This window comes from Rutilus rutilus, assembly GCF_951802725.1.
Source record: "Rutilus rutilus genome assembly, chromosome: 16".
NCBI lineage: Eukaryota > Metazoa > Chordata > Actinopteri > Cypriniformes > Leuciscidae > Rutilus > Rutilus rutilus.
In genome coordinates this window covers 28806945-28834144 of record NC_140224.1, presented here as the reverse complement: position 1 = coordinate 28834144, position 27200 = coordinate 28806945, and the positions used below count along the sequence as shown (strand labels likewise).

Here is a 27200-nt window from a genome sequence, read left to right as displayed (position 1 = left end):
CTCGCCATATTAGACATTCTCTGATGCTAGCGTGTTATGGGCAACAACCAGGCCCGGAGTGGGTAACGTTAATCGGGAGAATTCCCGGTGGGCCGCTTCACTTTTGGGCCAGTCGAGGATTTTTTTTTCTTCTTTTCCTCACATTTCAATGTCACATTAGTTACATTAGGCTACACACGTTCCGCATTCTGACACCGCAACGCGCAGCACTCTGCATGGGTTGTACCCATGGCATAGACTGTAAAAAAATAGGTTGTACCCATAGACTGTAAAAAATTGGCCAGGGAACAAATGATAGATTCACGAAACCAAAAATCGCCCGTTAGATATACACAAGACGAATTATATCTCATGTTTAACCACTAAAGAGACGCCAGAGACAGAGGCAAACCTCCAAACGACAAGCCGAGGAAAGACTGTTCCAGGCGGGGTACATGAACGCCGAGCGCCCGGTCATCGCGGGATCTCACAACTGGATACAATTTTCATAAATCTTTATAAATAAACCACAGATTTGAGCTTTAAACAACTACATTCCTGCCTGAAAAACTCTTAAAACTACATTTCATGATACAGAAACAGCAGTATTATATGTCAACTGTATTAAAAAATTACGCTTCTTATGTTGTCATTCTCCATGGCGCTGCCTTGTCAGCTGTCAATCAAGCTGTCAATCAAAGTTAACCACGCCCTTATTGTCATACATTTTATATCTAAATACTATCTGAACTAACGAGTTAGAAAAAAATTCACTACCCTCGCCGTTGTCAGGCACTCGGAACCTATCGAAAAATACAATAAAAGTCCATGGGACCAACCTGTAAAAACATGAATTTATGCTGTGAAAACGGACATTTTAACATGGGGGCTATGGACATTTGCTCCCTTTTGGGACCTTCCCCTAGCGGATTTTCGATGTATTGCAGTTTTTCGCACTTCCGGGTAGGCTTCATTTTTCAGATGAGAATGTTGCCCCTTGGTTGTACCATGTGAGGGAGTTCTCCCCTCCCCTCCTATAGAGTTGGTTGGGTCCATAGCCCGTCTTTTCCAAAACGTTTTCTCAGGTAGGCTACCTCGGCAATCCGATTGGCTCAAAGCACGTTTTATAGGTAATCGCTTTAGTGCCTGGTAACAAATCATACAAAATCATTTTATTATAGAACACGTTTGCGTTATAACGAGTCATTAATGTATTTAATATATTTTAAATGATACGTTTCATATACTAGTATTTAACCGAAGCTATAGATTGTGAAATTAAACATTTTTTTGTTGTTAGTGTGTTTTTTAACGTTATCCGATGATCTAAGCTAACTAAAAAACACACTAACAACGAGAAATGTTTAATTTCAAAATATATAACTTTGGTTAAATACTAGTATATGAAACGTATAATTTAAAATACATTAATGACTTGTTATAACGTAGTACAAACGTAGTACAAACGTCTTCTATAATAAAATGATTTTGTATGATTTGTAACCAGGCACTAAAGCGATTAGCCGATTACCCATAAAACGTGCTTTGAACCAATCGCATTGCTTGCGTCCTAAGCCCGGACTCATCACACCAAAGTGACCGGATAATTCACCACACCGGTGTTACAACAGATTCTGTGACCGTCATGTGACTGTAGTGGGCGCGGTTGTCACTCTGCTGCATGATCTACGCAAACAGCGTAACTTCTGACTATAAGCCAAAGGTGAAGTATTTACGACACGTTTGTTTAGAAATGCTGGTAATTTTCACCATAAATGATTATTTGCTTGCCCAGATTGAGCTCAATGTGTGTTTTTTTCAGAGTAGCCTTACGTGTGTTTCAGTGTTGTTCATTAAACATTCACGCGAGAACGACCCTGACGTCCGTGCACGTTTAGGAAAAGTTTTTTTTTTCTCAGTTTGTTTTGCTATTCAGAATAATATGTTATAATTGGATATTATGTTATAGGATATATGTTTAATTTGCGGAACCAACCAGTAGTCAATGAGAATGGCGGTGAGGGAGGGTAGGCCTACTACAATACAAGAATTATTATTATTTTTTTTTATTTTTTTTGACATGAACAGAAACAGACATACAGTATAGGGTCACCAAATCTGATAAGGCTATTTTAAAGGTCACCAAATTCTGTTACCCTCCTCTATTTCACCCATAATGAAGGTGAAATCCTCCAAAGTCACTCTGATGATGTCTGAACCTCCTCAGCTTCTTACAGTAGAAATCATTTTGGGCTGACATGAACAGAAACAGACAAAAGTTTTAATATTTCACAATTATTTCAAACATTACAACTATTTACAAATATGATGAGCAAAGGGAGGGAAAGCAAATATTTCAAAATGATTTCAAATATTACAACTATTTACAAGTATTAAAAGCAACAGGAGTGAAAGCAAATATTTAGAAATTATTTAATATATTAAAACTATTTACAAAGAAAAAGCGAGGGGAGGGAAAACTTAAAGTTGGCATGCTGCACAGCAGTAGAAATTCTTGGGGTCGGGCTCTCCAACACATTGCATGTGGAACCACCGGGCACACATATCACACTGGATCTGTATCAACAAAGATAATAATGATCATTTTCAGGGTGAATATGAGTTAAATATAACCGTGATGCATATATTTCCTACTCTAGCAAAGACAGGCCAGGCCCAGAATGATCAGAGCCCTATGATGGATTTCTTTATATAAAAAATAGCTTCTTCCTCTTTTTTTTTTTTTTTTACCCAAGGTGTTGTCTTTCCTTTCTCCACCACATTCTTCTCCCAACAATGGTGGCATAAATCGGTAAGGTCATCTGGTTACCATTGAAAAGAAATGTAACTTATCAATAAATGTAAAAATGTGTTAATCGTTTAAATAACATATTGTATGTAAGGGATAATCCACTGCTAGCTACATGACAGAGGCAAAGAGGCTCAGAGGAGTGCATTCAGATTGTTTAATGCACAGCTCACCTTGGATTTTCCTGCTTATACCATGGTCATTTGCCAGCACAAGTTAAAGTAAAAGCTGTCATTGATGTTTTGAGCTCTAAATTTGACTGGTGTCAGGGTTATGTTTTATTTTGTTTTAGTTCAGTGCCTGTCTTTTGATCCAGTTTTCCCATTGTGTCTGATTAGTTATCCCATTCACCTTGTTGTCTCAATTACCTCATTATCTCCTGTGTATTTATACTACTTGTTCTGTTCTTTTCAGTTCTTTGTCTTGAATTTTCACAAATTTTTGTACTGAGAGTTCTTGAAGACTTACAACAAGTGATATTTTGTGCACTTCTATTGTGCAGCCGCTCACATGGACCATGGTATAAGATTAATTAATAATTAAAAGTACATAATTAAAAAAACGTACCACTCTCATTCAGCGGTGTCATGACTATCTGATTCCTGTACTCTTTTACTGCTGAGGTCTTGTTCGAAAACGTCAGAGGCTCCCCTGCCAGAATTTTCTCTGCATACTAATATGACACATGCTTATAACTGATTTGTTAGTGCATAGTAAATAAATACATAGGTACTATATAAACCAGCAAACTATTGTTTTAAAATACTTTACTGCTATAATGAAGTAGACACCAGTATAATAGAGTGGACACAGCATGACAAAAACAAACTTACTTTCAGAACAAATACACCACATGAAGTGCCTGTGTGGAGCTGTGTTGGCCATCCACCTGGAAACATTGCAGCCTCGTTTTCTGACGAAGGCCCTGAAAAGGCAAGACAAAATAATGCCAACATATTTAAACATATTTTAGTTTTGTAATTAAAAGGGAACAACTTGCATATATGGACACAACAATTACCTTGTGGACTCCAAACAGTGTTTGAGTTTGAATGACCCATTGCCCAGGGGATCCAACACAAGGCTCCTTTTTTCAGCCGGAAAGATTGCCTGTAGATTATTATATTACAATATATTATTGTATAGTATCATTTTAGTCATGTTTTACAGCTATTGGTAATATTGTAGCTCTCAACAAATGTCAGCAATGCACAGAGCAAGGTGCTTGGTCTTACTGCCAATATCCAGTGACCAGGCTCATGGACGGCTCCCAAAATTACACTGTACTTTATTGGATCACACTAAAACAGATAATAATTATTTACAAAACCAGTTAATAAAATCTATTAAATTACAATCCACTTAAAAAGGCCCTACAAAAAAAAAAAAAACATTGTCCTGTGCATACCTTCAGTCTTGAGTTTTTTCCTCTGTTGGAAACAAGTTTCAGCTGTTCCACGATTGGCCGGATTCACTGCATGACAACGATCACGTGTGTTTCATGTTTATCCAGTTCCTCTAACGCTCACAAATCAGTTTTTTTTACATTTACATTTACATTTATGCATTTGGCAGACGCTTTTATCCAAAGCGACTTACATTGCATTCAAGGTACACATTTTACATTTTATAACAGTAAACACTCTTTTCATGTAGTTGCGATGTTATATTGTGTCATGTTTATTAAATTAAAACTGATTAAGAAACGTAGACTCCACTTCATTGATAGTAGCTTATGTTTATCTTTATTCTTGTTCAAACAGACGCTGTATGAAGCAGTACATAAAGTATTGAATCAAAATGTCTCTGAAACATTATTTGGCAAATATTGCATTTATTTCACTTCAGCTGTGGTAAAGTATGCAAACACCACGTGAGCGGTCACTACGGGAACCAGAAAGTGTCCGACTTCACGTCTCCGTTTGCAGCTCCTCCCCGCGGCTACTCTCGCCGATCGGTTACATCCAGCCGCAGCCGATGTCGAACACACCTGAGATGTTGGCGGGAAGAGACGTGCAGCCCCGCCCCTATCGACGTCATCAGTTTGCCCCTAACCAATGAAAAGCATTGTGGTGTACAGGTGCACCCCCGGCCAAATTTGCAGGCTGCAGCCAGGTGCTTCTCACAACTTTTAGTTCACGAGTTATTGAACGCGGAAGTCCGCGAATATAAAACCAACTTTACCTAAGTCAAACACGTAGACATGAGCTCCAAAACACTAACGCTTCCAGCTCGTTTAGTCCGTCATTGCTTACACAAACCTCGTCGAGTTGTTTGCGTGGATCCGGTGCGGCTGTACTCCGGGTCTCCGCAGGCGGCTACGGGATCAGCTGTTCGCACGGTGGACCTCCGCAGCGACACCGTCACCAAACCCGGAGCAGCCATGCGCCGAGCCATGGCCCAGGCTGAGGACGGAGACGATGTGTTCGCAGAAGACCCTACGGTCAATGGTTGGTTAGATATTGACACGCAGTCACTGTTGTGTGTGCTTCTGTTGTGACAAACTAAGAGGTTTCAGACGTGTTTAAGTGGGCTTCATCAGTTAAAAGCATAAAAACAGATGAAATAGACGTCACATAGCTCTCACATGGTGTGTTTAGCCTACTCTTACCCGTTGTTTCTGTAATGGCATTTATGGCATCAGTTAAACACTTTTACATTTTTTTTGTATTATTATTTTTTATGCTCGATTAACAATAACATAAGACCATTGCCAAGGGAATACATAAAGATAAACACAAAATAAAATATAATACATAATTTCTACATAATTGACAAATACATCTTACAACAAATTGAGAATAGTTTCAAACAAAAATCTAAAAGTTATATAAAAAAAATATAATCAAAACGTTAGTTGCTAAACAACTTGACAAGGACACAGACATTATTCATGAATAATGAATAAATATGATCTGCATCTTTTGTTAAATAAGAACTACTTTTCTTCCGATTAGCTCTCATGAGCTAATATCAGATTACATAGCATTACATTACAAGGTGTTAAAGGGTAACTAAACCCCAAACCAACTTTTTTTAGTTAATGATCAGTAAGAATGGGGCTTTATTAGTGCTGTTCATTGATTCGAGTAACTTTTTTGACATTTGGGTAAAAAGTGTTTTAATTCTACAATATATGGTGTAAAAACGTCTGAGTGCTTCAGGTTGAACGGTGGCTACTGCAGTTGAATTTTCCTATTGGATGTTTGCGGTACTGCGTGACGTGGAACCTGATGAACAGGTTCACCACGCCCTCCCTTCATACTATGGTAGGAGCTATTTTTTTACATTCTATGGCTACGAGCAGAGCCATAGTCCGTTTCTCAATATGCGTTCTTGTGGACTTGTGAAACGTCATCAGTCGCTGCCCAAGTACTGTTCCAATTCAAAGTTCACATCTAGCCAAGTCCAGTTCAAATCCCCGGATGTGTTCTTGATCCGCCCCTTTTACCGAAAAAAATGGCGGCGCTTTTAACCGCCTACTTCCGGAATTTGAAGATCGGATTAGTTCCAAACAGTGTCATTTGGGCGTTGGACCCCATCATTGCTGCGCGTCGAGTTGTTCCAGAGGTACAGTACCAGTCAAAAGTTTGGAAACACTACTATTTTTAATGCTTTTGAAAGAAGTCTCTTATGCTCATCAAGCCTGCAGTTAAAAAAAAACAAACAAAAAAAACAAAACAGTAATATTATGAAATATTATTACAATTTAAAATAATGGTTCTCTTTTTTAATATACTTTAAAATGTAATTTATTTTTGTGATGCAAAGCTGAATTTTCATCAGCAAGTACTCCAGTCTTTGGTGTCTTATGATCCTTCAGAAATCATTCTAATATGCTGATTTATGATCAATGTTGGAAACAGTTGTGCTGCTTAATATTTTTTTATAACCTGAGATACTTTTTTTCAGGATTATTTGATGAATAAAAAGTTAAAAAGAAGTGTATTTATTTAGAATAGAAATCTTTTGTAACAATATACACTACCGTTCAAAAGTTTGGGAACAATAACTATTTTTTTTAAGAAATTAGTACTTTAATTCAACAAGAATGCGTTAAATTGATAAAAGGTGATGGTAACGATTTATATTGTTAGAAATGTTTTTATTTTGAATAAATGCTGTTTTTATGAATAAATGCTGTTAACGTTTTACTCATCAATGAATCCTGAAAAAAGTATTCCAAAAAAATATATTAAACAGCACAACTGTTTCCATCATTGATAATAACTGAGTATCAAATTATCATATTAGAATGATTTCTGAAGGACCATAAGACACCAAAGACTGGAGTACTTGCTGATGAAAATTCAGCTTTGCATCACAAAATTTTTCATAATATTTCATAATATTACTCTTTTTTTTTTATTTTTATTTTTTTTTTTTTTTTTTACTGCAGGCTTGATGAGCATAAGAGACTTCTTTCAAAAGCATTAAAAATAGTAGTGTTTCCAAACTTTTGACTGGTACTGTATATTGCTGAAATATCGACCTCTTTTGAATTGTCAACTGTCTATATTGTATCAGAGGCCCTTTGCGATGCTTATACTGGTCTTCATTTGTAATTATTTATATTTTATCTTGGTTGTTTCAACCAATTTTCTAGCATTGCCTGCTTGCTAGTTAGCTATGCGACTTCGTCAGCTGGTTTTTGTTTTTCTTGTTCTCACACACTCACACAAGAACACATTTTTGTTGTCTGTCATTGTTTAATAAAAAATATTTATTTTGAAACCTTCATTTGTCAGCCATGCTTAATTGATGTCTCAATAGCTGTAACAGAAGTTACAAGTGTGTTAGTTAATTGCTTAAGTTACTTGGATTGAGTTACAGCTACCCTTACTCTTAGCCTCTGTACACTAACCCAGAGCCATAGAGAAAAATCTTCACTCTGCACTTACCTAACCCCAAACATAAAAGCGTAAATTTGTTTTTAATCTGTTATAGATTTGATAATATGTATGGCTTAATCTTAAAATTATATTCTTAGTCTTAACATGATCATGTTTCACGTTGTGGTCCTGGGGGTAGCCAGTTTCATCAGAAGAAGTGGGCTAGCTTCTAAGCGAATTCTGAACGGACCGCCACGGCAGACCTCTTTGCGTGATCACGAAGGTAGGCCATTAATGGCTGAATCGGAATTTATAAGCAAAATCACGGCAATCATACAGCCCAGTGGTGCTAAAATAAATATCACGAGACGTCCATCATCAGATGAATGATATGGAAAAGTTAAGTTAGAGCCGCCAAAGCCAGTGCTACTACCCATGCGAACATGAACACTAAGCTTTTCCCTCCAAAAATATAGCCTAAACTTAAGTAGCCTAATATACAGTATTTCGTTGTCACCCTGCCTCTCCAAATGCAAAACTGACATTAACAAAATGCAATAATAGCTGAAAAAAGTACTTGGGAGTGTTTTATTTTATATTTACCGTTCAATAATGCAATCGCTGCTGTCTGTCCCATAGAAGAACATGACAGCCAGCGTGTGTTTTGGAACTATTGAGGCTTACATGAACCACGTGACAGCCATAGCGGCGACATCAAAGAGTGTCGCTGTTCGACTTGAACCGGCGCTGCACAGACCGATCGGTTTATGACATCAAAGTACCGCGAGAGCAATTCAAAAGCATATAGGAGCCGTCTACTTTCTATTCGCTTTTGCGGTACTTTGATGTCATTCACCGATCGGTCTGTGCAGCGCCGGTTCAAGTCGAACAAGCCTTATGGCTCTGGGTACGAGGCGCTACCACACCCCAGGTGTGTTTGACATCGGCTGCTGCTGGATGTAATGTAACCGATCGGCGAGAGTAGCCGCGTGCAGGCGGGGAGGAGCTGCAAACGGAGACGTTAAGTCGGACACTTTCTGGTTCCCGTAGTGACCGCTCACGTGGTGTTTGCATACTTTACCACAGCTGAAGTGAAATAAATGCAATATTTGCCAAATAATACGCAGATGTTTCAGAGACATTTTCATTCAATACTTTGTTTCAAACAGCGGCTGTTTGAACAAGAATAAATTTCAACATAAGCTAGGCTACTATCAATGAAGTGGAGTCTACGTTTTTTAATCAGTTTTAATTTGATAAACATGACACAATATACCATCGCAACTACATGAAAGAGTGTTACTGTTATAATTTTTTTTATTTGTGAGCTTTAGAGGAACCAGAGCCCATCTACGGAGAGCCTGCCCACTCCCTATTAAGTCCTATTGTACCGAATTTTGGTTGTAGTTCCACCAGAGTTTCACTGGGGGCGATCGCCCATGAGTGCAGAATGAATGGGAGTCAATGGGGCTAGACGGCTAAATTTGCCTCTTTCACCCGATTGCCGTTGAGAAATCTCAGATTTGAGTGTAGGTTTTGCAAGTTCAACATGGGTTATAGGTCGAAAGTTGAATGAACGAGTACTTATGTCCTTTCGATTTCTTACAGGTTGAGTTGTTGTTGCCCATAACACGCTAGCATTCTGCTAATGAACGCTGATTGGTCAGTGAAGGACTGATTACGACCAGAGATACCGCTTGATGGCATCGTGGAATCCGAAGCGGGACCAGAAACAAACAAAACAGAAACTCATCTAGCACGTGTGTTTACCTGTGTCAGCTGTGTTGTCGATGCCTCGAGAGAAAACAAAGTGCAGAGCGCGAAAGCACCAGAGTGACTGAAGGATTGCCGTAAAGCAGTATCTCTGGTCGTACGATGTGTATGACGTCATTGACACTTTAAAACATTTTTTTTTAAGCAAATAAGTGACTCTAAAAAATCTAACACCCAGCAATGTGTAATTTCTTTGCATCTCCTTTTGAATACAACATTCAAATGACTAGACAAATTATATCCTGAGAAAAGTGGATTTTGATTGGTATAGCGCCATAGACCTCCATTCATTCTGCACTCGTCCTGTGAGCGCCCTCATATGGAATCAGAGTGGAACTGCAACCAGTTCAGAAGCCGGAAGTGTACTGAGAGTGAAACTTCTCGCCTTATTAGACATTCTCTGGAGGAACTAAAGGTGTTCGAATAAACACGAAACACACGTGATCGTTGTCATGCGGTGAATCCGGCCAATCGTGGAACAGCTGTGTCGTCATCAGCCCTCGTGCAGCCGCTCTGTCTTATTTTTCTTTGCAAACAAAAACAAAGCCTTGCGTTTCACACTATTTTTAAGACCCCTGGCATTAATAGACATTAAAGACATAAAACAATATCAGGTATAACCTGAAAGCTGAAAAAATACACAATATTCTCTCTAAACACACACACACAAAAAAACCTAGCAAAAGGAATGTAGGTAAATTCTGTATACATATTATGATAAATCTACCCCCAAAATAAAGCCATGTCCTTTGATGAAAACATTTAAAGACATTCTTCTCCAAGTAGGCTATATAAGAGCCGTTAGCCTAACCTTACAATGAACTGATTTTTAAATGATAGCTACAAGAGCCACTGGTAACTTTAATTGGTTACCTAGCAGAAATTGTTTGATACAAAAAAGGAAATAGGCTAACATTCTGTCTTTCTATCTTGTGCTTTTTATCTGTACCCTTCATTTTTTCGTTCTACCCACCTTTTCTGAAGTCCTAACCAGAAGATGATATTCAGCATTGAGAGCATTGTCTATTGAAAACAAAAAGGCCTATATTGGCTATATCCATCTACAGATGATGACCCATATTCATGTCATCCAATCAGTAGAAAGTTGCTACCATTTATACAACTCATAGTAGGTTCTAGCAGCTTTACAACAGGGTTATTGTGTAAATTATTCACACTAGCAAATTTAGCGAAAGTAGAAAATAAATACGTAGATAACCTTGGGTGACTTTGTAAATACATTAGGTAAACCCTTTGAAAATACTTTTTTTATTTTGTTTGTGAATTAGATCATTTTATTTTATAGATTATTATTTTTTTTTTTTTTTAAATCATATTTTTGTTGTTGTTTAACATTTACTGTAGAACTTGCACCCAGTGTTGGGAAAGTACACTTTCTACATGAACTAGCTCAAAGTTCAAATTTTAAAATGAACTAGTTCAGTTCATACTCAAAATTTTGAACTAAGTTCACAGTTCCAAAAATGAACTAGTTCATAGTCCTTTTTTCCATGTTGCTGCGAGATATTATTTTTCAAAATGATTGCTGCAGACTCGGAAGGTAAAGTAAATATTTATGTTCCCTGTAAACGATTTTTGACTGCACTATGATTTTTTTTTTTTAATGATTTTTATGATTTATACAAGGAATTTGCCAGTTAATAGTATAACATTTAAAGCCCCTTAAATGTACGAAATGACTCGAAAAAAGATTTGTTCATTTTGATGAACGAGATCGAACAAGAGAGTCAGTAGACACTGGTGTCTGGTGTTGCCAGATTGGGTGTTTTTTTCGAGTTCACAGTAACGTTCATCAAGCAGTAATACAGTAGCCTACGTTCAATTCACGTTCGCCCAAAATATGAACGAGTTCATGAACGATCGTTTAATGAACGCGTTCAGGCACAGCACTGATTGCACCTGTCACGGAGCACACCGTTTTCTTTCTCCAGGACTCCCAACTTTTTTCTTTAGGGTTTTGACTTTGTCTGTTGCTTCTTTTACTTGTTTCCACATATATTCCATAGAGTCTGTGACACTTTTTATGGAGCAAGTAGCCTATTATCTTTAACTGTCGCCTCCAACGAACGACTGCAACCTCCTCAATGACTCTTCTTGCATTTTTTTAACACTCTCCATTACTAGGCTTGTTTGAGATGAGCAAAATCTGCGCAGAACCACCGCGAGATGCATGCCGGTTAGAAATATGTCCGACTGCGGTCCGCCTGGCTCTGATGTCATGCTGACGTATGTCAAAACACTCTCGCGAGCGCAAGGCGCACCTGTCGGATTCTGCAGTCGAGCGCAGTTGCTCTCCACCGACTGCGCTGATCAAACGCATGATGGGAAACGACTTGCTGAAGACATACCTTTGTTCATTGGTTTAAACAACCGTGATGTATTGATCTCTTTTAAAATGTTTGGTTTTAAAACTCTGATATCATGTTTTTGTGTGTATAAATTATGAGTGAATATTCCTTTCTGACAGTGTGATATGGGTTATGTGATGTCATTGTATAAAAAAAAAAAATATATATAGGCCTATATATATATATATATATATATATATATATATATATATATATATAAATAAATAAATAAATATATATATATTAGGGCTGTGAAAAGATTAATCGCGATTAATCGCATCCAAAATAAAAGTTTGTGTTTAAATAATGTGTGTGTACTGTGTATAATAAAATTTGTATATATAAATACACACACATGCATGTATATATATTTATGATTTTTTTATTTATTTATAGGCCTATATAAAAAAATATATTTATACATAATATAAATTATATATAAATATATACAGTATATGTATGCAAATATTTCTTAAATATATAGCCTACATGCATGTGTGTGTATTTATATATACAAAATAATTATACACAGTAGGCCTACACACACATATATTATCGCGATTAATCTTTTCACAGCCCTATATTATATATCATAGGCCTATATATATATATATATATATATATATATATATATATATATATATATATATATAACCTTACAGACTATAAACGTATTAAAGTAAAAATAATTTATAAACACGTATTTTGAATGGAATTAAATAAGTATTTTGGGTGTCTTCAATATATTTATTTTCATATTAAAGCAACAGAACTTAAATTAGGCTACATCCAGTTTATTAGCAACACTGTAGCACGAGCGTAAATCCCGCGATATCAACCTTTGATCTCAAGGCAAGGCGCATCTCAAACAAGCCTATTATTAGCAGAACAGAATTGGGCACAGACTGACCTTCATTGTCATCAATTGTTTGACTTCTCTTGGCGGCTCGCAGCTTCGGCGCGTTTGGCAATGGTAGCGCCGAGTCCGAGCCCTCCGGCAAAGTTACCTCCATCTCCGACCTGCGGAGCCTTCTTGGCGTATGAGTGCATAATGCTGCTAATATCTTCCTCTTTGTCCATTTTTCAAGAATATGAGGGTCAACCGAGGGCTACTGGCCGAGTAAAAGTAACAGTCCGTTTGTAAAGTTAGCCGTTAGGTTATCAGAAAGTGGTATTTTTAGCCACTAACTTCAGACAACTTTTTAAAAAGCCGAAAAAGTAAGGAAACACGTAGCAGATAAATGTCTTATTCAAGAAGTCTCCGAGTTGTCAAGTATTAGGATAGCATTTGAAAGCCCTCAATTCGTGTTAATTGTTCAAAAAAGAGGTTTGCTACTTCATATTGCAGAGCGACAACAGAGTGATGTTACATCGACACCATCTCGCCGTCCCCACTATTGTTTACTAATGACTTCGACGTCACAGCGCTGTCGTCATCTGTTTAGCTCGCCTCTGGCCCGCCTATAAACTGGACACAGCGACTCCATTGGATTCAACGGTAGTGATTATATGTGCAATGCAAAACAGTTGTTTACATATGTTCATGCATTAAGACATTTAGATCAGCATACTTTTATACATTGTATACATTGTATTTTTCCCATTCTTTCTATAGAACTGCAGAAAATAGCTGCTGATATGTTTGGCATGGAAGCGGCTCTATATGTCCCCACAGGAACGATGAGTAACCTGATTGCAGGTGAGATTGCAGGATAGTGCCCAGGGCTATTAATAAAACTTGTTTGCAGTTGTCACTTGGTAAAAGCTTATAGGTAAAATTCACACGTATTTTGCAGTGGCTGTGGTCGGCGTCACTGCCTAAAAGCCGCCTCTGTCTAATCAATTCTGATATTTGAAAATAATACTGATTTGTGCTTTAGCTCACAGAAATAGTTCACTATTCAAGGAATTGTTAGTGACCAGATGCTGCAGTAATGTACACATATGTTGCCCTCATGTTTTTTTTCCTTCTTTCTCTCTCAGTTATGGTTCACTGCAGAGAGCGGGGTGATGAGATGATAGTAGGTGATCTCTCTCATATTCATGTTTATGAGCAAGGAGGAAGTGCACAGGTATGAACCAATGGGGGATATATTTGTATTCTTTTTCTCAGAATTGTATTTAATATTCTTGCAATCCTATGTCAATTTAAATTGAATTAAGTAATGCATGACAGCTCCGTGATTTATGTAACATATTCAAAGGAGTCTGACTCTGTTATTTTATTCCAAAAGGTTAAATGTTCTACCACAGAATGCTATTAAACACAATGATGATTTGAGATGTGGTGGAAATTATCATTATGATTTAGAAAGAAAAAAAATTATATGACGCATGTACACTACCATTCAAAAGTTTGTGATCAGCAAGATTGTTTACTTAAAGTCTCTTATGTTAAAACCGTGTTAAAATGTGAGTGTCAAATATGGTACATAATACTTTTGTGGAACATTTATTTGTGCATCTATCTATCATCATTGTATTGCACTGCATATGTTTTGCCGCCCACAATAAAAACTTAAGTGCTTTGATCATAAAATTAAACATTCAAATAAAATCTTACCAATACATATTATTGGGAGATATAGAGGGACAAAGAATATAATTTCATCTTATTTTTTGTCCATATAAATATCATATTTAAAATTAGCATTTAAATATAAAATTGAGCTGTTTTTTTTTTCTGTCAAGTATGACCTCCATATTCTACTGATGTCATACTATATGAGCCATACAAAATATTATTAAATATAATACACAACAAAAAAACACATGCATTTTTTGTAGATTTTTTTTGTGTCTAACGGTTCAATAAACTTCCATTTAAAAAAAAAAAGAATTGATTTTTCTGACTATTTCATATGCCAGGATTTAATTAACTAGTCAGGGTATGAAAAGTGTGCTTTAAGAGAGCTTATTTTTTTTAAAAGTGCCCATAGTTGAAAAAACATCTGTGTACCACATTATCAGCAGGATGAAAAATGTGGGTTTTTTTGTTCACAGCTAGCAGGCGTCCATTCTGCAACAGTCACCACCCTTGGCGATGGCACCTTTGACCTAGACCAGCTGATCTCCAAGATCCGTCACGGTTACCCTAACCCACACTACCCACGCTCCCGCCTGGTTTGTGTGGAAAACACGCACAATATTCAGGGAGGGCGCGTCCTCCCACTCTCCTTCCTGCAGGAGGTTAGATATTAGTTAAGTTCATTAAACATGTGTGAGAGAGAATATGTTGAGGCAGCCAGACACCTGGGGCTGAACTCTGAACAATAGGACACAATCGCTCCATTTAGTAAACGAGTGATTAAACAAAGACTGATTTATTCAGCACTCTAGCACGCACAGGTTCTGCTTTAGATTTGACAAATGAGGCACATCCACATATTACACCTTTGCTCATTGATTGAATTGCATTGCACTGAATTTATGTCTATACCTGTGTCTCTTGCTCAAAGCTTCGCTCCGTAGCTGATAAGTTTGGTTTGGCTGTCCATATGGATGGAGCGAGGCTGATGAATGCAGCTGTGGCTCTTGCCGTCCAGCCATCTGTTATACTGCAGCATTGCCACTCTGTCAGTGTGTGTCTGAACAAGGTAAGCAATCACAGGTTTAGTGTCCACTTTAGTGTAATATATAATATTTCTGTTATTCTTGCATGGCTCTTTTTATACAGGCTATGTAACCATGAAGTTCAGATAGTTGTTCTGGTTCATTCAGTTCTGCTACATGAAATGTACTCCATACAGTCTAAGCAGTCAAAGTCTAATATTAAGGTAATTATATATTAATAGGAGGGGGATGTTAATATATTAGTTGATTTAGTAAAATTTATTCTTAAAAAATGTATTACTTTAAATAATACTTTTAAATAATATCAATATTTTAATCATTATTTAAAATGATTTTTTATTTTAAAATGCTGAAGAATTATGTGACAAATACGACTAGAGAGATTGTGCTGAAACTATAAACATATCTATATTTGGTCTGATTTAGGGATGTCCCTATCGGATCCACATCATCGGTATCGTGCCGATACTGGCCCAACACGCTAGATCGGATATCGGAGGGGAGAAAAAAAATATGATCCGATATCTATTAGGGGTGGAACGGTACATGTATTCGTATTGAACCGAAACGGTACGAGCGTCCCGGTTCGGTGCATGGATTTACACGGAGAATACACAGTATAAAAATAAATAAAACTCGCGTGCACATTACTCTAATTAAATATTAGAAAAAGTTGTGTCCGCTCAACTGGGCTCTTTCTTGCAAGAAAATGACATGTATGAAAAGTCTCAGTCTGGTTTCAGGCCGCACCATAGCACTGAAATTGCGCTTGTTACAAATGATTTACTTTTGGCTTCTGACCAAGGCTGTATCTCAATATTAGTTTTACTTGATCTTAGTGCTGCGTTCGATACTATAGATCACACAATACTCTTAGATCGACTACAAAATTATACTGGTGTTCAAGGACAAGCATTAAGCTGGTTCAGATCATACCTATCTGACCGCTATCCTTTTGCCTATTTAAATGGGGAAAAATCGATCATAACTCCAGTAAACTATGGAGTGCCACAGGGATCTGTGTTAGGCCCTCTATTATTCTCAATATATATGATGCCACTTGGAAATATTATAAGGAAACATGGAATTAGTTTCCATTGTTATGCTGATGACACTCAAATATATATTTCATCACGGCCGGATGAAAACGCTAAATTATCCAAATTGACAGAGTGTGTTAAAGATATAAAAGACTGGATGACGCATAATTTTCTTTTATTAAATCCAGACAAGACAGAGGTACTACTTATCAGTTCAAAAAACCGCCCACAAAACCTCTCACAATACAACTTTAACATAGTAGGATGTCCTGTTACTTTATCCTCTACAGTAAAAGACCTGGGTGTTATACTAGACTGCAACTTGTCTTTTGAAAATCATATTTCATATGTTACAAGAACAGCCTTCTATCACCTTAGAAACATTGCTAAGCTACGTAATATGCTATCAGTTTCTGATGCAGAAAAGTTAGTTCATGCATTCATGACCTCGAGACTAGATTACTGTAATGCTTTATTAGGCGGTTGTCCTGCATCCTCAATAAACAAGCTACAGTTAGTCCAAAATGCCGCCGCTAGAGTTCTTACTAGATCAAGAAAATATGATCATATAACACAGATTTTAACATCACTACATTGGTTACCTATAAAGTCCCGTATTAATTACAAGGTATTGCTACTGACTTATAAAGCCCTAAACGGCTTAGCTCCAGTCTATTTAACGGATCTTCTATCGCCCTATAATCCATTGCGCTCTTTAAGATCACTAAATTCGAGGCTTTTGGTCATACCTAGGATATCCAGATCCACCAAAGGAGGGAGAGCATTTTCACATTTAGCTCCAAAACTCTGGAATAGCCTTCCTGATACTGTTCGTTGCTCAGACTCGCTCTCCCAGTTTAAAACTAGATTAAAGATGCATCTCTTCAGCCAGGCATTCATATAATACTTTTAATCTTACAGTTAATTCCGGTCTCTAGTTCATAAACGCCAGAGGAGAACTGGCCCCCGACTGAGCCTGGGTTCTCCCAAGGTTTTTTTTTTTCTCCATTAGGTCACCTGATAGAGTTTTTTCGGTTCCTTGCCACTGTTGCCTTTGGCTTGCTCAGTTAGGGATATTTTGGGGATATTTAATTTAATTTATCAATCAATAAATTCCAGTAGAAACAAACCTTGTTGTATTATTTTAATTTAATACTGTGAAGCTGCTTTGATACAATCTGCATTGTGAAAAGCGCTATACAAATATACTTGACTTGACTTGATATTAATTAATGTAATGCGGATCTACTGATAGACATAGACATATGCGGCCAATGCGGGTTCTTTAGGGACACCTAATCTGTAGCCCCACCTTAGCTCTGTACGCGCGTCACTTCAAACGCTCGCTCGCGTCCTATTCGCGAATGGATTCAAAATGTTCAAGCGTCGAACTAGACGCGATACACGCGAATTTGACACTGCGGTCAAGCCAGCCGCCACCCCGAAGTGTCTAGATCTATCTATCTATCTATCTATTTTATCTATCTGTCTATCTGTCTATCTATCTATCTATCTATCTATCTATCTATCTGTCTATCAATCTATCTGTCTATCAATCTATCTATCAATCTATCTGTTTATCTATCTGTCTATCAATCTATCTGTCTATCTATCTATCTGTCTGTCTATCTGTCTGTCTGTCTATCTGTCTGTCTATCTGTCTATCTGTCTATCTATCTGTCTATCAGTCTATCTGTCTATCAATCTATCTGTCTGTATATCTATCTGTTTATCTATCTGTCTATCAATCTATCTGTCTATCAATCTATCTATCTATCTATCAATCTATCTGTCTATCTATCTGTCTATCTTTCTGTCTATCAATCTATCTATCTATCTGTCTATCTATCTATTAATCTATCTGTCTATCTATCTATCTATCTCTATCTATCTATCTGTCTATCAATCTGTCTATCAATATATCTGTCTGTCAATCTATCTATCTGTCTATCTGTCTGTCTATCTGTCTATCTATCTATCTATCTATCTGTCTGTCTATCAATCTGTCTATCTATCTGTCTATCTGTCTGTCTATCTATCTGTCTGTCTATCTATCTGTCTGTCTGTCTATCTATCTATCTGTCTATCTATCTATCTGTTTATCTATCTGTCTATCAATCTATCTGTCTATCTGTCTGTCTATCTATCTGTCTGTCTGTCTATCTATCTGTCTATCTATCTATCTTAAAATAATAATATACTGTTGTGTCTATACATTCAGAAATTCTTCTTTTTTTTTAAATCCTAGTTTACACAGCCCAATGTCACCTCAGATGGAGAGTACACCTTCTCACAGTGTCACCTGCACAGTTTCAGGACATTCTGATGTTGTATTACAAAATAAGAGCCCTCCAAAATTCATAAATACGCTGTTTTGGCTTTACATTCAGAAAATCATTAAAAAAAAATCCTAGTTTACACAGCCCAATTTCACCTCAGATGGAGAGTACACCTTCTCACCGTGTCACTTGCACCGCTTCAGGACATTCTGATGTTGTATTACAAAATAAGAGCCCTCCAAAATTCACAAATACACTGTTGTGGCTTTACATTCAGAAAATCTATGCATAGATTATGCATAGGCCCCTATGCATAGCAGCTTTGCTATTTCTGCGCGAAGTAGGTGTGCTGCTTCTTGATTCACCATCTTGGTCCGTGCAAGAAAGCGCGGGGGACGGCGGGCGAATTGCAGCGAATAGCCCTGCTTTACTGTATTCAGCACCCATTCTGACACTCCCGGAATCGCTTCCCATGGTTTTGCATGCATAGCTAGGGGTAGAATGGCCTCTCGGTTCCGGTCTCCATACAGCGTGGGCCCGTGAACCTGAATCAGAGGTATAGGCGCGGTGAGCGCGCTCTCGATGCTTGAATACAGCGGCGCACTGAAAGCGGCGGCTGGCCTGTTTACATGTAATGTCCCGGTCACCTTGGGCGGGGAACATTTCATGGAGAGAAGCCCGGGACACGTGTGTAGCGCCGGGCGTGTTGTGTTTATCAGTAAGCATGAGCGCTCGTGAGCGGACACAGGCCTAACGTTTACAACATAGCCGGTGTGAGTCGGCTTTGTGTTTTGTTCCCTGGGATAACTGTGTGGCAAAGCGGGCAGTGAGTAGGTGTGGGCACTGTTTCGTGGGCACATTTCCTACATCTAACACTCGAGCGGCACATGCTAGCTTTATTAGAGTGGGCTCTGCAAGAGTGAGTGACACGGGGAACCGTGCTTGTGTGTAGGGGTGAACACTGGGAAGCGGGCACATTCTCTACATTCAAAACACCATCGGCGTGAGCCGGATAACCAGAAATTACACTCTTTATGAGATTTCTCTGGGTCACCATAAAAACGGCGTTTGGATACAGGCGAGCGGGTTGTACAACGTGCTCATTGGCTGCAAAATACACATCTGCAGTCGCCTTCTTTAAGGGAACTGAAAGAGCGAGACGTTTTGATGGCCGTCAGGCCGTGGCGGGACTCAACCATCTTCTCCTCCCTGCGGCTGCTAGGACTTCGTGGGCTCAGGTTTCAGCGCAATCCTAGGCCGAGGTCCCCGCGGGGGAGGCGGCCTGTGGCGGCTTGACGAGCGCGATCTCTGGCGAGCGCCTTGGCGTCGTTGCGAAGGCGGAGGCTGGGCGGACTGCTGGGTAGAACTTCGTGTAGGAGGCTGCTTTTGAGAGCGGCCTGCAGCGGAGCTCGAGCCTCAAGGCAGGAAGAGCTTCATGGCCTGTGTGGTTTTCTGCACTTCAGAAAACCGGTCGACAATTCCGCTCACAGCTGGGCCGAAGAGGGCGAAAGGAGAGAGCGGGGCGTTGAGAAATACGGCTCACTCCGTCTCCCTCAGCGTCTGTAAGCATCAACCAAAGGTGCCTTTCTGTAACGGTGAGTGAGGCCATGCACCTTCCAAAAGCCTGGGCCGCGGATTTAGTAGCACGAAGGGAAAGGTCCGTCGCGCTCCTTAGATCCGTGATGACAGACTGGTCCGGGCCTTTCTCGTCCCACTCACGGAGGAGATCGGCTTGGAGAATCTGGAGAACTGCCATCGAATGCAGGGTGGAAGTTGCCTGTCCAGCGGCGGTGAAAGCGCGGCCGACAAGAGCTGAAGTGGCCCGGCAGGCTTTAGACGGGAGGGCAGCCTTTGCACACCATCCCGCAGAGGGCGGGCAAAGGTGTGCTGATACTGCCTCTTCCACAGGGGTAATGGACTTGCGCCGTGTCGTCCCACTGGCGCCGTCCACTTGGGAGAGCGTCGAGGAGACGGAGGAGTGAAGTCTCGCGGAGAATGGTGAGTTCCACGACTTCGCGAGCTCGTTGTGGAGCTCTGGCAGGAAGGGTGCTGACCTAGAGGCGGGCGTGTGGCTAGGTAGAAAGCACCCAACCAGTCTTCACTTCCTGAAGCCAGGAGGGAACAGCTGTCATCGATAGCGTCTCCTTCCGCTTCATCTCCCGAGGCGGCAACAGTGAGACGGCGGCCGGCATCTGTGAGTCCGTAAGGGAGCGCGGAGAGGGAGATAGCGAGGCTCTAGGGGAAAGTTCCGGCGAGCACTTGTAGGCCATGGCAGGCTCCGACTGCCTCTAGGAGCGATGCTTCTTTCTGCGCGGTCCAGCAGAGGCAGGTGGAGGTGCAGCTTCAGCGTCGAATATGTCAAGTTAAGCCCGCAGGGTCAACATAGTTATATCTTCGCAGCGGACGCAGCCGCCCGAAGACAGGGCGAGGGCTGCGTGGTCTCGGCCCAGTCAGAGAGCGCAGATCACGTGGCGGTCTCCGTCACTGAGCGGGACTCTGCAAGAGCCACAGGAAATGCGAGGCATTTTGACAAAAACGCCTCGCGCTCTTTTAGGGAGAGAGTGTGTCGCAGCGGCGAACACACACAGGCAGAAAAAAGGATACAACGCCGGATAGCGTGGCAGGCATGGATGGCTGAAGGCGGCGAGAATCGTCTGGCTTCCTCAGGTGCTGTCCTAGGCTTGCACTGTCGCTGTTCAACGGCTGCGGCTTCTTCCCAAGGATCCAGCGATGCGGAGTGCTTCGCTGAAGAGATGAAAATCAGGTAAGCAGCCCCCGAGCCCGTCCTTTTATACGCTAAGCCACCCCCCATTCTGGCGGGCTGTGACGCGTGAGGGCGCGACGTCACGCAGGGCTCAGTGGTAGGCTGCTGCAGTTGCTGCAGAGCAGCCAATGAGCGCGCTGGCTAACCCGCTCTAGGTCTGCCAGCTGCTGCAACGCGTTGACAATAAATACAAAATCACAAATCATAATGGTTAATTTAAAACACTCAGGGAAGGGTTAACTGACCCAAACTGCACTGTGAAAGTTTTCACAAATCAAGCTCAATATAAAACAAGTGTTTTTGTAATCCAGCGGGTCTGTGTGTTTATTATAAATTGATGTTAAACGTGAATAATGGCTATTTAACAAATTCCTGTCTAGCGGACTTACCAAACGGTTTACGGACAAAAGCTTTGCTGTGAAAAAATTCACAAATCAAGCAGGTCAAGATGAAACTGGGTTCAGTTTCATGAATCACGAAATGAGATATTATTTGCATGTCTACGACACCGCACGGCGGGACAATAGCCAAAAGAATATCGTACTGCAAAACTATCTTTACTGTGTGTCAGATAGAGAGAGGCACGAGCGGGTGCGATTGAACAGTGGAAACAAAGACGTACTCCGTCATTTTGTTCATACAGGACATCCTTAAAACTGCAAAGTGTTTAGCCTACTTATATTTGTGTAAAACACAACATTGTGCTTTTGTCAAACTGTAAACTCTTGTCAAACAATACAGATATGCAATCATCTGTATTGATGATTGCATATCAAGCACACAAGCACATAAAAATACTATATAAATGCTACTAAAATAACAGCTTCCGGGAAGAATATAAAATTAAAGTACAGTATATGAACCTTTTAGGCGAGTAAAAAAAAAAACCTTTTTAACACTAAACATTCTGTGTGAATGACCCTCAGCATATTAAATGCGTTAAAGTGGATGCTATTTGTAAATTTGCATCCATTTAATACAATAATTATATCTGAACTGTACTGCAAATGTTTTCTTTCATAGATTCTCTTTTGTTTTCTCTATCCCTAATTCCCTATCTATTAAATTTCATGCAAAGAGCTGGAAATCTCACACAATGCAGAAACAAAAAGGCTCATTTGATCTGACTTGCTCTTTGGCAGGGACTCGGGGCACCTGTGGGCACCATGCTAGGTGGGTCAAAAGATTTCATACAGAGAGCAGTGCGTGCCCGCAAGGTACTTGGCGGAGGAATGCTCCAATTGGGTGTCTTGGCAGCAGCTGGTAAGATTGCCCTGTCAGACATGATTGGCAGACTGGAGGAGGACCACAGGAACGCCAGACGCTTTGCTCAAGGTGACAGAACCCCATATATTTCCTTGAACCCTCAGTATGACACTACACAAGCGCTGTACACATGATGCTTTACTACAATAGTTAGCCTGAGCGTGAATGGCTTTCATGAAGTATTCTTAGGACATAATTATTATAAAAGAATCAGAAGGAATATATTAGGCATATAAAATACTCTTACTCGCAGTAGCTGAAATTAGTTAATGGCACCACCATTTTGTATGTCATCTAATTATGCTCATTCGGCAATAATGCATACTGAACCTGTCTGACTGAAAAATCGGACACTAAAAGCATAAAAAAAGTCAGAACTGAAGAGGTTAGGATAAATAAAAAGTCACTGGAATATTTCACTCAAAACTAAAAGTCATTGCAGTAGTTATTCACCCTCGTGTTCTTAGAAACCCATTTAAAGTTCTTTCAGGGTAGACAAAAGGTTTTTGTTTTTTTTGCTTTTGTCAATAGTCATTTCAGAGGGCTCAAGCTCCAAAAGGCAAAAAAGATTGTTTTAATTATTTATTATTAAATCGGACAGATTCGGTCCTTGAGTTCTGCTCACTAACTCAATGAATGCAGCAGTTACAATTAAAATTACATCAGTGAATAATGACTTAAATGACGGTTTGTTCTTCACACAAAGTGACTATGTCACGGCTGGTACAATGCAAAAAGGTGCAAGGACTCAAGTGCAGGAGAATGATATTTATTTACAAAAGAAAACAAACACAACAAAACCCACGAGGGGGAAAACATAAATAATAAATACAAAACAAAAACAGAGAACATGAAACGTACTGGAGGATCACGGGGAACGGGAAACATTAGACAACGTACCGACACAAACTGCAAACAAGAGGGGACTTATAAAGGGAAACTAATCAGGAGGGAACAGGTGGATGAACTCAAACAATAATCAGATAACAAGGGGGAGGGATCAGACAATGACACGAGCACATGGCCCAAAATAACAAAACACCCATGTGCAGCACAAGACAGGACAGGCATGTGACATTACCCCCTCCCCTCCGGGACGGGAGGAACCGACCTGGGCGGGAATGTCAATCCATCGGGCGGCCAGGGTGGAGACTTTCCCTCGGGCGGCCCGGGCGGAGACTTTCCCTCGGGCGGCCAGGGCTCAGGAACGGACACCGGCTCAGGAACAGACACCGGCTCGGCGGCGGCCATCTTGTCCGGAGACACTGGATCGGCAGACGGGATGTGAACAGTCTCCGGATCGGCAGACGTGCCAGGTCGCTGGGGTGGCGCCGGCAGGGCGAGCAGCTCGGACGGGGCCGGCAGGGCAGGGCGCCTGAGCGGCGCATCAGGGATGGTAGTCACCTCCGGGATGGTCTCTGGGTTAGGAGCCACTGGACAAGTCGTTGAGGAGGCCCTTCTTTTCCTCCTCCGTCTCCGGACCACCGGAACCGAGACCACTGGTCTCGGGACCACCGGCACTGGGACCACCGGAACAGTTACGGAGGGAGCCTTTCTCCTCCCCCTCCTGCATCTTGGGGCCACTGGCACTGGGACCACCGGCACTGGGATCACCGGCACAGTCACGGAGGGAACCTTTCTCCTCCCCCTCCTGCCTCTTGGGGCCACCGGAACTGAGACCACCGGACTCGGGACCACCTCCCTGGCAATTCTCTCCCGATGGCGAATGAGACCCTCCACCATCGCCTCAAAACTGACCCAATCAAATGCTCTTCGGATCAGCCAGTCCATAGGCTCGTCAAGCGCATGATTAAATAAATCCTTACGAGCCTCCTTGCTAAGGTTCAGCCCCTCAGCTGCGCTACTGAACCTCCGGCTGAACTCTCTCACCTCCGTCCCCTGCTGACGGAGGGAGACTAGCTCCTTAAATTGGAGCATCCGCTCCCATTGCGAACAGGAGACTGGTTGCGCACCTCTTCTCCGCTGAGTCCTCATGTGGTCGGTACGTTATGTCACGGCTGGTACAATGCAAAAAGGTGCGAGGACTCAAGTGCAGGAGAATGATGTTTATTTACAAAAGAAAACATAAACACAAAACAAAACCCACAAGGGGGAAAACATAACTAATAAATCCAAAACAGAACATGAAACGTACTGGAGGATCGCAGGGAACAGGAAACATTAGACAACGTACCGACACAGACTGCAAACAAGAGGGGACTTATAAAGGGAAAACTAATCAGGAGGGAACAGGTGGATGAACTCAAACAATAATCAGATAACAAGGGGGAGGGATCAGACAATGACACGAGCACATGGCCCAAAATAACAAAACACCCATGTGCAGCACAAGACAGGACAGGCATGTGACACTGTATGACTCCAGAAGTCTTAGAATATAGTGCACTAGTCATACGGACAACGCACATGATACTTTTATGCTGCTGTTGTGTCCTTTTTGAAGCTTAAACATTTCAGTCCCCATTCAGTGCCTTGAAAAGAGCTATTTAAAATTGTTTTAATCATTTTTAATGTCTCATGTTGGGTTACATGGAACAGGTCCAGTTTAAATATCCACAGTTCTATTTCAAGAGTCTAATGTAACGTCTCTCACCTTCTCTTTTGTAGCGCTGATAAAGTGTGACCCTTCTCTGTACCGGGTGGATCTGACCACCGTGGAAAGCAACATTTTGAGGTTCTGTCTGCGGGACCGCCAGATGAGCTCAGCGGAGTTCTGCGAACGGATGGCAGGTGTAGATGAAGAGGAGGTGAAGGCTCTGGGACAAGGGGTCCGGGTTCTGATGTTCCCCCATGCCGGGAACACAGTCAGGGCTGTGTGGCATCTGGACATCAGCGAGGAAGACACTCAGCTGGCTATACAGAAGGCTCAGTTTGTGGCCCAACAGCACAAGCTCAAGTCTGTCAGGGCAGCATGAGAACACCCCTTGACCAATCAGAGGTGCCTTTACACCAGTCTTTTGGACCTTTCAAAAACTGTAAAACTGAAAAAACAAGCATTTATATTGTTACGTAAATCTATTGTGTTTCTATTAGTTATTCCAAGGTGGTGATCATTGGTGGCCCATAAGAGATGTGACGTCACGACGTTAAAATCAGAACTGACGTTCCACCAATCCACAGACGTTCTGCTGGTTTAAAAGGCCCAGTGACCAAGAGCGAGGGAGATCAGCGCCAGATCTCAGCCAACTTCCCATGCCTTGAGTTGTTTGTTGAGATCATGATCACGTTTACGATTGTTTATGATTTATATTTTTGCTTTTGCTTTCATAGGGGTTCAGAGATTAACATTCCTTTGGGGGTTTGTTAGTATTGCTGCCGATGGGATACACTGTTTAAGGCTGATTTATACTTCTGCGTCGGACCTACGCCGGAGCCTCTACGCTGTAGGCAACGCGTTGGTTTTCATTTATACTTCTGCGTCGTTGTCCGCGTTGACGCGCGCAGAGGGAGCATGTGAAACCCGAGGGAGCGGTCCTAGCAGACCAATCACAGCGCTTGCGTCCGCATAGAGTTGACGCTTTGTTACATTTTTGGAGAGGTGCATGTCAGGGTACGCCGAAGAGTACGCGCGCTACACACAGCCTACGACATAGCTACGGCGTGAGTTCGACGCAGAATCATAATGAGGCCTTTGCGTGTGATCTATATGCGTGCGTATTCCATCTTTAAAGACCACGGTAGTGAGAATTGTTTTATGTTATTTAGTCGGAGAGTGATCGCCACGCATTGTATTTATTGTTTTTTATTTAGTCAGCGTAGTTTATTTAAGGCGGCGTATATGCTGACAATTTCGGGTTTTGTTTCTGCATTTTTCTTTTGGGTAAAAAAGTTATGGGAATTATGTTTTGATTATTTCATTTATTTGGCGACACTCTTGTTTTCTTACTGTACGGTTTCCTTTTACATTTGATAATTTTTTCATGTTTTGTAACGTCATTCATACCTTTTCAAATTAAACGTTTTCAACGTAACTCTGGTATTCCTGGTTGTTTCTGCTACTTGCACATGGCAACAGTATCTCACATAAGTGTTGCGCAATCATCCCGTTTACACACGTAACACTATATTAACTTTTTTGCACTCCAGTGTGACAGCCAAGATTTACCCACTCAATTCTGCTGTGAGAGGTATAGCACACCCACTTAGAGTGAGTACACACACAAACACACACACTTAATTGTTTCTCACAATAAACTATTGTGATTGACATTTGAAATCTGTTTAACTGCGCACTCTATGAGCACCAGAAGTAGTTTAAAGGGATGGTTCAGGATTTTGGACATCGGAGGCGCACCTGTGCCCCATTGCTCTAATGGCTCCTGTTGAGTATATAAGAAGAGTGTGAAAGAATGAGGCACGCAGCGGTGAAATCTGGTTTTAATTAGCCGTATAATAAATGTTTAAACTACACTTTGCCTCACGTGTCCTTTTAAGGCAAGGCAAGGCAAGGCAAGTTTATTTATATAGCACATTTCATACACAATGGCAATTCAAA

At 40.6% G+C, this 27200-nt stretch overlaps 2 protein-coding genes across 8 annotated transcripts; one reads left to right on the top strand and one right to left on the bottom strand.

Annotated features, from left to right (window-relative positions):
* Positions 1-1491: 1491 nt before the first annotated feature.
* LOC311306169 (uncharacterized protein) lies at positions 1492-13254 on the bottom strand. Of its 5 annotated transcripts, XM_084434423.1 has the most exons (8): positions 4197-4621; positions 4024-4089; positions 3810-3898; positions 3622-3713; positions 3356-3461; positions 2731-2801; positions 2435-2556; positions 1492-2232 (listed from the first exon to the last, which is right to left on the bottom strand). In XM_084434423.1, exons 2-7 carry the CDS (start codon positions 4047-4049, stop codon positions 2461-2463), a joined length of 480 nt encoding a protein of 159 aa, XP_084290549.1. In that variant the 5' UTR covers positions 4050-4089; positions 4197-4621; the 3' UTR covers positions 1492-2232; positions 2435-2460. The 5 variants fall into 5 exon arrangements, with proteins under 5 accessions (XP_084290549.1, XP_084290551.1, XP_084290548.1 ...); XM_084434425.1 differs by lacking the exons at positions 4024-4089; positions 4197-4621 and adding an exon at positions 12673-13254; XM_084434422.1 differs by lacking the exon at positions 1492-2232 and having other exon boundaries at positions 2239-2556.
* Positions 4992-26670, top strand: LOC311306168 (uncharacterized protein; the record flags this gene model as incomplete). Of its 3 annotated transcripts, XR_014630146.1 has the most annotated exons (9): positions 4992-5238; positions 13378-13461; positions 13746-13834; positions 14766-14951; positions 15221-15358; positions 22561-22753; positions 25313-25643; positions 25739-26145; positions 26187-26670. XR_014630146.1 is itself a non-coding variant. In XM_084434421.1 (8 exons), the coding sequence occupies 7 exons, from the start codon at positions 4992-4994 to the stop codon at positions 25618-25620; spliced, it is 1245 nt and encodes a 414-aa protein (XP_084290547.1). In that variant the 3' UTR covers positions 25621-25643; positions 25739-26670. The 3 variants fall into 3 exon arrangements, 2 of the variants coding, with proteins under 2 accessions (XP_084290547.1, XP_084290546.1); XM_084434421.1 differs by having other exon boundaries at positions 25739-26670; XM_084434420.1 differs by having other exon boundaries at positions 25313-26670.
* Positions 26671-27200: the final 530 nt, after the last annotated feature.